This window comes from Pseudopodoces humilis, chromosome 3, assembly GCF_049639895.1.
Source record: "Pseudopodoces humilis isolate 2021_Gansu_Grassland_sample_001 chromosome 3, ASM4963989v1, whole genome shotgun sequence".
NCBI classification, from domain to species: domain Eukaryota; kingdom Metazoa; phylum Chordata; class Aves; order Passeriformes; family Paridae; genus Pseudopodoces; species Pseudopodoces humilis.
In genome coordinates this window covers 56620411-56635179 of record NC_142202.1, presented here as the reverse complement: position 1 = coordinate 56635179, position 14769 = coordinate 56620411, and the positions used below count along the sequence as shown (strand labels likewise).

Below are 14769 nucleotides of genomic sequence, written 5' to 3'. Positions count from 1 at the left end.
CCCCAGCACACAGGCAGAAGGCAGGGAAACACAGGCTGACAAATGCCAGAGTCAGACCTGTAATTCATCGTGATTCCTTCTGTACAGGCAGGGTACAGACCATCAAAAAAGGCAAATTGGGAACCAATCACCCTTTGGACAAGACTGGAGATGTCAGGTATCTCTCTTAAAACTTCCTATGCTAGATGTACGCCAGGAAGGAAAACAAAAGCAAACATATAGATGCAAGGGGAAAGGAGACAGAAGCTGTGCCCATATCAGGGATTATACAGTGACAGACAACAGCTCAAGGCTGTCTGCATCATAAGTTTGCATAAATGTGGTGGTTCAAAGTGGGGAGAAGTTATGAGTGTACACACAAGCCATCCTGTGCTGCTCGACCTTATCACCAGAAAGCCATCCCCAGCACATTTTATTTCACTGAATAGATGTAGCCAAAGACTTCCAGCCTAAAGAAAGTAATTTGTGTTCAGAAAATGATCCAGTGAATGGGCATTGAGGGCCATCTCTGTCAGCTGCAGTGCTTGCAGCATCTTTGCTCTGAGACCGCTGGGTATGGAGCTGGTGCTGCCAGGCACAAGCAGAAGGACTAAAGAGCAAGTTTAGATGGGAGGATGGAGGCAATGCTCTAGCTGCTTGCAGAGAAAGCATTTTATGGTCAATGAGCAATGAAAAGAGAAATGATGTGGCATGTGGCACAGGCCTTGAATTATGGCACATTTCCCTTCTTGAGAAACTCCCTGGCAAAACCCTGATCTCCCTGTGGCACACACTGTTCCAACCCCCGCGTGCCACTGAGCCCCACGTCTGGCTCGCCCCTCTCCAAAGCCCAGGAATCCTCTGTGTCTATGCCTAGGGTCCATGGCTGAAGGGAAGCCCAAGATAGCCCTGCAGCAGTTGGGCTGGCCTGTTCTCAGCTGCACCTGCAAAGGAGCAGCTGAAGGCAGGGAGAAAGGCAGATTTGGTGGGGAATGGGAGGTGATGCTGGCTCTTTCTCCACCAGAGACACAGATGAAAGGATGACAGCCAGGATGGCTGGGAACAGGCTCCTTGCTCCCTATTGTGTGTGCTTGCTGATGGGTGATCCAGAGGTACTGGGTGGCAATGGGTAAGTTCTACTACAGAGGCTCATGCACTACTTAAAGCTCAGACCTGTATCTCCTCTCTCTCCTGAAAATGAGGAAGACTAAGCAGAAAGGGGGAGATGTTGATCCCAACTCTGTGATCACAACATCAGTTTTGTTTTGCTAAACACAAACAATTCCAGTAGGTTCTTGTGTTAGCTAAGGTGAGATGATGAAAATGCTTTTTCAGCCATTGACTTGATGTGTGTTGATTTTTTTAGGGAAAAAAACTGATCAGCATGTGAAGATTAGGCCATTTATAGAATGGAATTTTAACAGAATGGTTTTTTTTCTGAATGAAACAGTGTTTTGGTGGGTGAGGACTGGTTTAAACATTCTAAAGAAAATTGTGTATGTACTCTGAATTCTTCAGACAATTCCTGATTTTAACCATGAACTCTTTAGAGGACAGGTACGTGCATATGCTTAGAAAAAAAAAATTATACATATGGTGAAGAACAGTTAATGGATCCATTTCCTGCCCGTTTGGCACGTTGTGGTTAGTTTAATTTAATGTGTACGCTACTTCGCTGCTGATACCTTTGGAAGAACCAGGTAAGAGTGTGCCTACATACATGCTGGTCCTGCTTTTGTGGCATGGGAAAGATGCTTTGTGTATTGTGGGCTAAGAGAGAAACTACCCTGTTCTTGGCTTTGCTTGCTTATGCCGTGATCTGGCATGAATTGATAACAGGGAACCTATCCTGCACGACAATGAAAACAAACAAACCAACAAACCAAAAAAACAAAAAGACGGTTTGATTTTTTTGTTTCTCTAAAGTTCCTTAAGACATGGGACCTCATATTTCTGCACCAGCTGAAACCTGGACGTCCTTCTCTCAGGCAGGCCCAGCATGACTGAGGTCGGAGCCCGGCGCTGCAGGCTGGTGGCCGCGGAGCCGATCTCCCGGGGCAGGCGGCGGCGGGAGCCCCGCGGGGGGCGAGGGGCGCAGCCCCTGGGCCGGAGCCCCGAGGGTGCCGGCGGGCGGGCGCTCGTCCCGGCCCCCGGAGGGCGGCGAGGGGCCCGAAGAGCTGAGTCAGCGCCGCGGAGGGCCGGGGGCCGGGCGGCGCCCCCGCCCCGGCTGTGCCCGGGAGGGGCGGGGAGAGGCGGCGGCGGCGGCGGGCAGGGCGCTGCCCCCCTTGGCCGCTCCTTATCAGCCCGGTTTGATGCTGCAAGGCGTGTCCGGGGATCTGCTCATGTGATGGAGCAAGAGGCAGGCAGGCGGGGGGACCAGGGGAGGAGGTGATTTTTCCTAGCAGCTCTTTTTTTTTTTTTCCTTCCCCCCCCCCCCCCCCACCTTTTTTTTTTTTTTTTTTAATTTCCCCACTGTCGCGCCCTAAAGGAGTTTGCGGAGAGCCGGGCTCCCTCATTCCCGGCTGTGCCGCTGCCGCCGCCCACCGCCAGCCCCCACCCGTGGCTCCGCACGGCCGCGGGGCAGCGCCATGGGCGCCGGCAGCCCCACCGAGCCGGCCGCCCCACAGGACGGGGACGGGGCCGCCGCCGAGCCCCCCCGCACCCCCCCGGAGCCGCTGCCGGCAGAAGACGCGGCGGAGCCCCAGCCACCGGCGGAGCCCGCCAAGGTAAGGCAGGGGCGGCGGTGTGGCGGAGGGGGGAACGGGGGCGGCGGCTCCCGCCGCACCCCCGGTCCGGGGAAACTTTCCCGCCGCGGCTGTGGCCACCTGCCGTAGCCCTGGGCACCCTCCGGGCCGGGCGCGGAGCCGGGGCGCGGCGGGGCCGGGACTGCGCCACGGCCGGCGCCGCAGTCATAAAACTCCCGCCGGCGGCAGCAGCGGCGGGGCGGGGGGGGAGGGCGGCCGCGGGGGCGCCGCCGCTTTTGTGTGCGGCTGGGGCCGGGGCGAGAGGAGCCGCACCCCCCCGCGGCGAGGCCTGCGCCAAGGAGCCTCCTGACTGCGGTCCTGCGGCCGGATCGCCGCGGCTCTCCGCAGCCCCCCCGCTCCATCCTCTCCCCTCCCGAGGGAGCAGGTGGGAGGCGCGTCGGGGCGCGGCCGGGCGGGCGGCTCGGCGGTGCCTTTGGCTGGGCGCCGGCCGAGCTGTGCCCCCCTTCCTTTCCCGGCCCGGCCCGGCCCGCACCTCCGGGCTCGGGCTCACCTGAGCCGCCGCCGCCACGGGAAGGGGCGGCGGTGCCGGCGGCGAAGGTTGAAGCTTCGGTGCGGCCCGCTGTGGTACCGCATAGGGGGCGAGGGGGAGGGACTCCCGAACTCCCAGCCCGTGGGGAGAGAAGGAGCTCTAGGTATGTGTGATTTAAAATAAAGACGTTGAAGAATTGAAAGGAATTCTTTTACAACATGTCTGGTGTTCAAAAATAGATTATGAATGAACCCATTTATCCCTCTGGAATAGGCGCGTTTAGGGGATTTTGGGACTGAAAGGGAGGTTATGTGCATTTGTGTGTTTACATGGCGTGGCTTTGGGGAGATCGTGAGGGGAGAAGTAATACCACGTTCTGCCGAGATCCCCTTCTTTGGGCTCTTTGGGTTTGGGTGCTCAGAGAGGGAGACTCCAAAGTTTCTGTGACTGATGCGTGGGTGTACTAGAGCTTGAGAACCAGTTATGACTTTGTTTCTTTGACCTTGTGGTTCAGATTTAACTTTCAAGTTGAATTTCCCATAGTTCCTGGCTGCCACTAGACCTCCTTATGCGTGTTTTGACAGATTTGAAAACCACACTGCGAATGAACTTTAAATTAACTAAGATTTGTTTTATTTTCTTTTTAACCAAATAAGCGTTGGGGATTGGTGTTGGTTAACAAAATATTTAGCAGTTGTGTTGGGCAATTTTAGAATTCAGATGATGATGTTTAGAAAAGAAGGAATATATATCGGGCAAGCATTTGGTTACTGTGGTTGTTTAAAATTTAAGATAATGCGACTTTGAAGAAGGGACGTAATATTCATAGCCGTGTTCATCCAGTGATGGGAACTAAGACTCTCTAAAAAAAGAGAATCACGTTAATACTGTTCTCAAGTACAGATTATTATTGATACTGTGTTTTATATCTTCTAAGCTTTAGGAAAAATGCTTTCTACTAGATTTTTTCCTGATTATTCAAGTAGAACTGTTTAAAATTGGGGAAGGTCTATTACCATTTTGCTGCTATAAGGAGTTGTATTACTGCTGTTCTCCTAAAACAGCTGGTTTTGCCTTCCATTACATTGCATAAAGAGAAAAATAATTTTTAATGAAGTTTAGTCATACTTTTTTGTGTCTCATGTAGTCTGTCTTACTAAAGTAAAGTAACTTTATGCAGATTTGTGATGCAGTTTTTCATCATTATTCCTTTGAATATTGAAATATTGAAAAAGCTCTTTGAATTTGAAAATTACCAGGTCTTGCAATGCCCCTGGAGAAATCTGTCAGCTCATTTGTTTGTGGAAGATACAATGGGAATATTTTAGAGGGTGGTCTTCTTTCTTGTGTTTTCCAAATTAAAATGCTTATTACAACACGTTTTGAAGAAAAATTTTGGAAACTGACTTCAGTGGAATCCAACTTGAGTGAGCCTTGGCAAGGCAATGGCGAATAAAGTGCCTAAGCAACTAGTCTTATACAGGCTAGAAAATCTCAGAGAAGCTGTGCTTTCTTTTCTGATGTGAAATCCTTGAAATATTTAATTAAATTTCTTTCATGACGTAATTGCATTTTTTACAAGATTAAAACATCTTCGCCTTTTCTTCTAGAAAGGAACAAATTTATGGTCATTGAGCTGTTTTGTTATTCACATGTGACTCTTTGGCCAGACACCAGTTTTTGGGTGTCCTGGTTACTGAAAGGGAAGGGTGTATGTTTCGGTGCTGCTCACGTCTACAGCCCAGGGACCCTGGAGAGCACTTGGCCTACAGAGCAAGGGATATTTAGGGGTCTTTGGGCGCTGGCTTGTGAACACGGTGGGTTAAATGTGGGCTGGTGTGTTGAGTACCTCAGCTGTTGACCCCATCTTCTCAAAAGTTCCTGGTGAATTACACATAGAGCAGCTCCAGAGTTTCCAGCCTACTACAGTACTAGGATTCAAAACCGGTGGATTTCTGTACTGTAGACTTAAACTCTGGCAGTGGAGGAGCTGCTCCGTCCTTATCCTGCACAGTCACCTACTGTGGGAAGCCCCCTCTGCAGGGAAGTGTGAGACATCCTGATGGTACTAATCCATTCAGTTGCCTGAACTGAATTAATCAGATCTGTGAATTGACACCCGAGGTCCCGTTGAAACCAAGGGGGCAGGGTGTGGTTCTGCAGAAGGCTGATCTTTGTGATGGAGTTACCTCCTTGCTGTTTGAGCAGCAATGCTCTTTTCCCCCTCCTTTTCTTCCTCCCCTCTTCTTCCTTGTTTTGCTTCAGATGACGCAGTCTCACTTGGCTGAGTTATGTCCTAACTTTCCCTTTCTGTAAGCAGGTTAAAATCACTAACCCTTCAGGAAACTGAAATTTCTTCTTGCTGGACCATTTTCCTGATCAGCCTGTGAGTTCATTTGACTCCTATGTTGTGGAGGTGAGATCAAGAGCCAGGATAAGGGCAAGCATTTCTAGCAGGGCAGGAGGGGAAATTAAAAAGCTTCTCCTATTGGTAGCAATGAGCTGGTAAAAACTAATTGAAACTTGATGGGCAGACTGTCCCGAGGATCACGGAGGCCTGAAGCTTGGCCTGAGAAGGATTTACCAGATTTCAATAGTGCTAGAAGTAGGAACAAGATCTTCTTGGTCTTGAAGAAGACCAGACAAACCTTTGGTGTCCTGAACTGACAAAACCCATCAAGATGTCTGGTGAGGTGATTCATATGCTCCTGCCTCCTCCCCAGAGAACTTGCAGCTTCTCCTTTATTGTACATGGCACTGTGCAAGCTCGTTCAAGGAGCTAAGCCCCTGGAAAACTGTTCCAGTTCTTTGGCAAGGTCATTCTCTGCTGATTGAGCAAGATGTGTTGGCTTCTGGGACGCAGCAAAAGCTGTAGGTAAAGGGAAGCAGACAGGGTTTTGTGTCCGGAGTTGGACAGGAAACTGTGTGACACTTCTGTTGGTGGCAGCATGTGACTGGATTGGTTTGGGCATCTCCAATTTGTGAGCGCCCTCTCTGCTTGTAGTAGAGATACGGTTCTCACCAGCTTCCAATTTTGATGCTAAGCATTGGAGATACGGAAAAAAATGCCAGTGGTGCCCTCCTATGGGGTGGAAGGTGACTTCAAGCTGTGTGGGCAGTGGCAGGATAGCTGTGTCATCCTACCATCATTGCAGCTAACAGTGACAATCACACACATGCCACTTTTATTTTATTTAGAAGTTCGAGGTGCCAGCTTTAATACAGGTTTCTTTCTGTGGCTCTGTGGAAGGAATTGAGCTCTGTTGGAACAGCTACCTGAATGAAACAGTGTAAGGAAACTTCCAGAGAGAGAACTTGGAAAAATATGGGCATGCTAATAAGCTGTTCTTGCACCAAAATCTAGGTTTGTCAGAGTTAATATTTTAATGGAGATTGATGACTTGAAAATGTGGTGTGGTGGATTCCTGGCTCACTGGCATGCAAGGGCCCCACTTTAGCAGCAAGTCATTCTGTGTTTTCGGGATGGTTCCCATTTCTGAGTAGTAACCTGATTATGCTACCTGTGTTGTAATGAGAGCAAGTGTTTGCTAGACAGTAAATATTTGGAACTGTCTCTCCTAAAGAGGTTACCAGCTGAGATGTCAGGGTGTCTTATTGTGCCTGACAAATAACAGCTGGGGCAGACTTACATCTGCTGTTTAAACAACTGCGTGCTGATGAGGGAATTGAGTCAGCCTGAAAGTACTATGTTAGCAATGGTGAAACTAAGCTTATTCCAGGAAGGTCCCTAGACTGTCTCTGGGAGCCCTTGCTTGAGACGCTTGGTCTAAGGCTGCAGGGTTCCCCTGGTTCAGCAGGGTCTGATTCCCATTAGATAACTTCTCTTCCACCTGGGGAGGAAGAGACTGGTACAATTCAGTGGTAAGGTTTGGAGGGCTGACCATACCTGTGGAATGGCTGGGGTGAAAGCATAAAAATGTGTTCCTGAAAAAATGCACGGTGGAAATTGGTGTCATAGCGGCACCAAAAGCGTGAAATAACCCCCTAATCATATAGGAGATAAGAGGGAGGTGGTAGAGGGAGTGGCCGGGCACTTTGAAAGCCGAGGCAATTAGCTTGCGTTTGATGTGGTAGAGGCTAAAGAGATGCAAAGAGGAGCGTCGGGGCTTTGAAAGTCCTCCAGGTTGGAAATGCAAGCCTGGGTGTGGTTGCTGAGAGGAGAGGAACGTGCTTTGTGCTCAGCCCTTGTTCTGACTGGTCCTTAGAGCCTGGCTGAGCTGTACCTCTGAAATGCTTCCATAAGGTGGTGTCTGAAAGAGCTGAAAGGTATTGAGCCCTGGGAAGGAGCTCAGCTTGGATCAGGCTTCAGAATAGCAGGTTGGGGATAGCGCTTCTTTCACAGGTTGCAAAAAGAGATGGTATAAATGAATTGGGTGTAGAAACTTCTTGGTGCTTTGGGTGTTCTGTTTTATCCATTTGGATTTCGAGGGTAGTCATCCATAAGGAGGTGTCACAGTGAAGTCAGGCTGAGAATTGGGAGAGAAGAGGGGAGGTGAAAGGTGTGGAGAAAGTTCTTGGCTTTTTTGCAGGAGACAGAAATAAGGTAACGAAATTAAGTGCGCTGTTATGTTTCTTGCAGAGGAAGGGCCTTGTGTTTTCTTCACGTGGAACTTGCAGTATCCCACGAACTTCTCTAATGTTTAGCTCATGCAAAACAAGACAAACTGCTGTGAACAAAGAGTTGGAATGATCCAATTTTTTTCTTTTCCCATGTGTTGGTGTTTGAAGTTCTTTTTAATTAAGCAGCATGTGCTAAGAGCAGACCCCCTGAACACACCAACAGGTCTTTTCCAGAGTTTCAAAATCAAACTTCAGGAAAAATGTTAGAGACCATTATGTTAGTTTGCTCAGTTGTTCAGACAGCTGGATCTGGCTATTTTAGTAATCTAAAGTAGAATCAGTTCAGCAGGATTAACAGAATGAGGCAAAATTAACTCCGGTACGTTTGGGCCTGGTGTGAGGAATCCCTGGAATGATTTGGGTCTGGTACAAGGAATGTTGGGAATGATGGTGATTGCTGGTGGGGGAAGAGGCTGGATGCTGCTAACCCCTCAGGAACAGTGCCTGAAGGAAGCGTCCACTAATGTACAGTGAGATCAGGGACCTGCAGTTCATCCACATCTCATGCAATTTGTCATGTTAATTTATCCATTTTCAATTTTGTATGCATTTAATGGAGTCTAACAGTTGGGCCCACTGCTATATGCAAGATGGAGCAGAAGCTGCTCTTGGTTAGAGTGACTTGGGCAACAAGCACTGTGGATTTTAGTGTCATTAGATTTAGTGTCAAGTGTCTGCCCTTGCTTCCATCTTTGTGGTGAATGTGAGGCAAATATTAAATACATGCAGGATGTGTAGTAATGGCGTGACAGAAGCTGGAGTGTTGCTTTGCTAATGGCCCTTTGTTTTGGGAAGAAAAGCTGAAAGATCAGTGAACTGGATAACCAGTTCTCCTTGGCTTCTCCCCTATTTATGAGACAACACATTCATAAATTAATAATCAAAGGACTGTAATGAATGTGTTCCACAAAAAACTGATAAGTGTTGGTAAACCTGCCAAATGTAGTGTCTCATTACTTGTAGATAAATGCATAAAGATGTACAGAGAGATTCCTAATACTGTTAATTTTTGTCTTTTTAAATTTTGTTTTCACCCATCTCTCTAAACTCTGATGTTGTATTTGTCTAAGCTTTACAACTATTCTCAATGGAATTAAGAGCACTCCTCACCAAATTAGATATAATTGGGCTAAACTGCAGTTTAGATCCCTAAAGAGAAATGAAGCAGTTAATGTGAAGGAAAACTGAAATTAGTTTCTTTTGAGGACTAATACAGTGGGACAGACTGCAATGACCCTCATAAAGAGCCTGAGCAACTTTTTTTAGAACACAAAACATTTTTCTCCTTTTTTTTAAACTAATGATAGTGTTATGTCTCCTTTCACTTTACAAACTCCCCAAAGGTTTCTTCTCCTTTGCACATGTTTTAATTTGGAAAAAATACTATTGTTTTATAAGTTTTGATTATTCAATTATTTAAAGCAGAACACTTGATTTGAAAATCTAAGTTTGCCTTCCCAAGGCCAAGAATCACATCAAACTCTTTCCCAAGAGACTGGTGTAAAAAGGTAGGGTTATACTGCAGGTCTGGTCAGATTTGAAAATACTGAAGTTTTCCATATATTTACATTTTTTACTCTGTTGTGACTGATGGACACTGCTTCCAAAACTGAATTTATGTGCTGAGTGAACAGGGATTATAATTATACTGGCTGGTTGTAAAAACTGCTTAAAATCTTACATTTAGTGATGTTTTATATTCTACTTTTCATACTGGAAGGTATTGCAGATTTAACTCATCCAAAAGGTTATCTGCTAAACCCAGTGACTTCTGAATTTTGGTCTGAAATCAAAAATCTTTAGGATTATATAAAGTCACTGTTTTCCTGAATGCACCAAAACTATAGAATAAATTCAGAGCTGGGGTAATAGTAAGTACTACCATTGTTAATACTTTATTTTAACAGTCTGTGCTCAATTTAAAAAGGAGACAAGCTGTACTGCATTGAGGTACCGAGTACCTTTGTATTCCGGTTCTTTGCAGAGTCCATTGGTGTTTATTAGGCAAATGGTTGACTGTGTCTGTACATGGGACTAGCTATAAAATGGTGTGCTGCCCAAGGGAGGTTTGGAAAGGAAGGCAAAGAAATCTTTGAATAATGTGAGGAATGCTAAGATATTCAGTGCTCTTGTCTTTCTTGTGACTTGAAAGAATTGTTGGTGGTAATTCTGAGAGTGTCATCCTGGAATAGTTATCCATGGCTTTTTCTTCAGATAGCCAAGTTCCCTGAGAGCCAGTCAAGTTAAGATTGTTCTTGTGTTTGCAGGGCTAGAAGTTGTCTTTCAAGAATGAATCAGTAAAACTTACGATTATTAAAAAAATAGTAATGGTTCTCTAACTAGCACTAAATTTGTACTGGAGAATCTTAAAGCCCTTTCAGAATTAGGTTGTTGTTTTCTGTTTGATTTTTAGGCTTGTCTTTAATTGGTTACTGCCATTCAGCTAATGCTGTGTGCAACTGCAGAGGAGCTTCCCAGGGTTTATGTGCCTTTGTTCGGTAGTGTGGTGTCTTTATCCCTCCTGAGTTCCTGTGTTTTAGATTTATGGGAAGGATGATGTGAGAAGTGGGAATGTAATCTGAGTGTTGAGCCATTCCGTATTTCTTCTATTTAATATCTGGTCTCAGCATGTGAAAACTCTGAAGCCAAATTATTCCATCTGTGGTATTGGCAGTGGAGCAGAATGGGATCCTTTTTCATGAGGTGGATTATGTGGCTGTGAAAGACAGCTTTGAGGAGTGCAACAACGCTGGGTGGAAACAATTTGGCTTAATTAAGGGCTTCTGAACTGAAAATTTGGAACCTGAACGCACATACTTCATTGCCTGTGGAAGTGGGGTACGGGTACTGATTCTCCCAGATCTCACCCAGCATGTGAAAAGAGTCTGATGATTAAGAGGAAAGCCCTTTTCCTGGTGCTCTGTCTGTTAATTTGTCTGTTGATTTGAAATTCTATTGCAGCAGGCTAATTACTAACAAAAATAAGTAAATAGATTCCCCCATTCAGAAGGTTTATTCAGAAGGTTTAGGGGGGAGGGGCTTGGGGGAGAATCGTCAGGGATGTGGCATCTTCCTGGTCTCAGTTTGGTGCTTCAGGTGTGTGGTTCTTAGATCCCATCTTTAAGTGTATTGTATCTGTGATACATTTGATTAATTAACAGGGCTCCAATGGCAGTATTTTGGGAGTACAGAAGAGTCATAAGACAATACATAATTAAGGTTTGCTGTTCCACCAGAGGAACTTCAAATCTTTGCTTCAGGAATAATGGTTAATTAGTTGAAATGGATTCTGTTGAAAGATAATAGAATCGGTTGGAGAGTTAGTTCATTAAATAAAGGGTAATCAATAAATTAAAGGGTAATTATGGTATAATGACCACAACACATTCCATACTTCTAAAATAAAAACAGGCTTGTAAAAGTATATTTCTTCTTATAGGGCAAGCCAGTACAAATTCTGAAAATAATTAAACTGTATCAAGTGTGGAAGCTGAAAAACAGATTCTTCTCTTTGCACATGTTAGCAGATCTAGAAAAAGTATTTCAAATGCTATAGGGCAGAGTCCCAAAGAATTGCAAAGCTCTTTCCTCCTGTAAGAATAGTTTCTGCTTAATAATAGAGGTCCAAAAATTCTAGTTTTAATCTCAATTTCACTGCATTTCCTCAGGGGAAATCCATATGTATTCTGCTTTCTGTCCTGAATAATTCAGTTTCTTTGTAGTTGTATTGTTGATGATGATAAGATAAGCACGTCAGTAGAGAAGCAATACCAAAGGCTATAGAGAGGATTCATTCATATATCAGAGCAGTTGTGCCAGACACTTTGAATGAATAATTTCTTTCCATCAGCTAGATTCATATTATCCTGGAGTTTTCCTTCATGGAAGAAACCAATTTCTACACAAGGTTATAGGCCATTGTCTGTAAGACCTGCTTCTTCCACTTATTTCATATGGGAGAGCAGAAAGATAAATAGTCCCAGATTATGTATTCTGTTTTTTTTTTTTCCTCACAGAAGTACTCTTATTTAATAAAGTTAAAATTGCTTGCATGTATATATTCAAAATGAGAATGAAAGAACAATATTCTGTGGGGGCTGGGGGGTGGAATTCAGCCTTATATTGATGTTTTCTTTTTCTTTCCTTCTCTGTCTTTCCCTACTACCATCCTTCAATCAATATTTGACCATGCAGGCTTTAAACGCAAGTTTAGCAGTACCTGATGTTAGTGAAGATAGTGTGGAGCATGATGCCTCACCACAGGAGCCACTGCAGCTGGGAGCTGGTACAGCATCTAAGGAACTCGGTGAGCAGCAGTCAGAGGTGGCTTCACCGCTCCAAGAACCAACCAGCGAGCAAACAGAGTCTGCTGGAACAAATGGTGAGTAAAAACGTGTGTTCCATGGACGTGTCCTGGAGGTCTGCGTGCTAAATGGGATGAGAAGTAGAAATGGGGCTCGACTAGCTGCCTGCTACTGAGCAGGTATTACTCAAGTGATCTCTTGTTGCTCAGGTGCTTCTGTGGCACTGTTTTGTGTGATATGTTTTCTCTGTAGGAGAGAGTTCAGATGACAAAAGGCTTGTGGTGTCAGTGGTGATGCCCACCTGTTCCTCCCTTAGGGGTCACTCAGCTCTGGGTGCATGTGTCTGCTGGCCATCCGCCTGTTAGGAACAGCTCAGTTTCTACTTCTCCTGTTAGTTCCTGCTGCATGAGCCTGTCCTTTCCTTCATAAGACAGAAATCCTTTTATGTTAATTCATTAGTGATATTAATGAAAAATTATTTTGAACTCGCAGGAAGGGACAGGCTGCTAATCCATTTGTTTTACCTTGATGAAAATTCATTTTCCTACAGCTTTTTATTGTATTTGCTTTTGGACCACAAACCTTTCTCATCATAGGCATCCCTGTGTGTTCTGTCTTGGGAACATCTCCTTTGCCTTGCTGCACAGTCAGGAATGTGCTGTTCTTTGTCCTGTGTAATCTGGCAGCCCACCTTTCCTGCTCTCATCAGCATCTTCTTGCTTCTCTCTGTTCCTGTTCACAGGCGTGCGTTGAGAGATCTGCTTCAGCAGTCCTGCTGCCTGCTGACTTTTTTGGCAGGATGGCAAGAGGGAGGGCTGGTTTACAGTCAGAGCAGGCATCTAATGCTGGTGGTGGAGAGCGGGAAAGGCATGGGGACAGGGTAGATGAGGCACTATCTTCAGTGTCAGCCTGCAGAGTAGCTTAAGGCATGTGTGTAATCCTTGGTGTACTCTAGGGTTTGAATCCTGGTAAAAGCAATGCTTCATCACATCTGTAGATTAATTGCCATAATGCTGTTATCCCAATAGAAGGCTACCATATTTTATCTTGAGCTTTTGTGCTTTTTATTTTTAATTTTTAATTGTACCAGTAGGGGCTTTTGACACTACAAAAATGGGATGCAACTTGTTTTATCTTTCATGAAACTCCACTTCTCTAAAATTTTACTCTTAAGTGGACAGGGACTGGGGAGGATACTTGCTAAACAGTCATAAAGGAAGAGAAAATACCTGATGTTTGGAAGTCGTGTCAGAAGATCTCATGTTGGTATTCAGCTTCTGGATCAAGTTAAAGAAAAGGCCATTAAAAGGGCATGAGTTTCAAGTTAATAGTCAATCAAATACTCTGTTTGAATAATCCTGGGTTGTATGGAAATCACATTCCTAGGATATGTAATGAAGAGATGAGAAGCTCCCTCTGAGTGCAGGTAATCACGTGTAACCGGCTGCATGGCATGATGTGAACGTACACAGCATTAGGAATTTGGATTTGACTAGAGTAACTGAAAAACCTTGGCTTCGTTTCGAGAATCATCTCTCCTGTAGTTGTATGATATTCCTATTGTAATCCTGTCTTGTAAGACAAAATCTTGTAATTTCGCCTCTGTTGTCAGTGGAGCCAAGTCTACATGGTAGCATTATTTATGTGAAAGGGAAAGCAGTTCTGTGTGTTTGCTCTTAAGTAAAACATCCTTTTATGAAGGTGATGCAGCACGTATTTGCTGGTAACGATAGCTGAAAATGGCATCATCTATAGAGACAAATAAAACTTGCCCAGTTGAGCACTAAGAAGAGTTCTTTAAGTAAAGGTTATATTCAGATGTTTGCGTCCACTCCTCTGGACCTGGTCCACCTCATCTGTCCTTAGGCAGATGAATGAAGGTGGAGAAGTATCTCTTAGTTGCTTCATGCAGAGAAATCCTTTCACATAGAAAAGTGTTCCATTTTAGTGCTACACTTCATGTTCTCCACTCATTGTTTATTTCACGTTGCTTGCAAGTCCAAACTCAGAAGTAAAGCATTGTGGCACCAAGCACTGAAACAATACAAGTGTTTATCTACAGTGAAGGAGTGTTTATGATTAAAAGTTTTTTGAGTTGGTTGGTTCTCATCATCATCATTATTTGAACTTTGCATTTAGAAGACCACTTGAAAGATGACCTAGACTCATTAAAGCTGCCACTATAAAATTAAATTAGCCAGATATTCTAGTAAATTGGCTAGGAAGTTGGCTCTGACAGTCAGAGAGATGAAGGCTCAAAGTATCACCAGAACTTTGGAGATACTCAACATAATCAATTATAATCAAAATTAAATACTGTCACTATGGTAGGAGGACACCTGTATTAGATACTGAGCCTTTACGTTTTATTTTATCATATTGCATCCCTTCTTTACTATCAGTAGGAGCATTAAATTATTATGCTACAGCTATCTGGAGTAAAATGTTTATGAAACTCTTAATAGAAGAATTTGAAGCAATTTATAAGTAATTAGGTTGTAGAGAATTCTAATTAAAAAACCCTCCAGACAAATGAAAACAAAACAAAAAAAAACCCAAACCAACCCCACAGTAAGAGGCGAAGGAGCAAATATTTTAGTGTGGAAAACCA

General features: G+C 44.7%; 1 protein-coding gene across 2 annotated transcripts in view; it reads left to right on the top strand.

The window, feature by feature from the left end:
• Nucleotides 1–2567: 2567 nt before the first annotated feature.
• The window catches only part of AKAP12 (A-kinase anchoring protein 12), a 30305-nt gene continuing 18103 nt past the window's right edge, over nucleotides 2568–14769 (top strand). Inside the window, exons 1-2 of one of the 2 annotated variants that reach the window (XM_088052700.1) lie at nucleotides 2568–2705; nucleotides 12049–12235. In XM_088052700.1, coding sequence (XP_087908826.1) covers nucleotides 2568–2705; nucleotides 12049–12235 — 325 coding nt within the window. Of the gene's footprint in view, nucleotides 2706–3271; nucleotides 3377–12048; nucleotides 12236–14769 lie in introns of those variants that run through there. The other variant, XM_088052701.1, reaches the window with a different exon arrangement.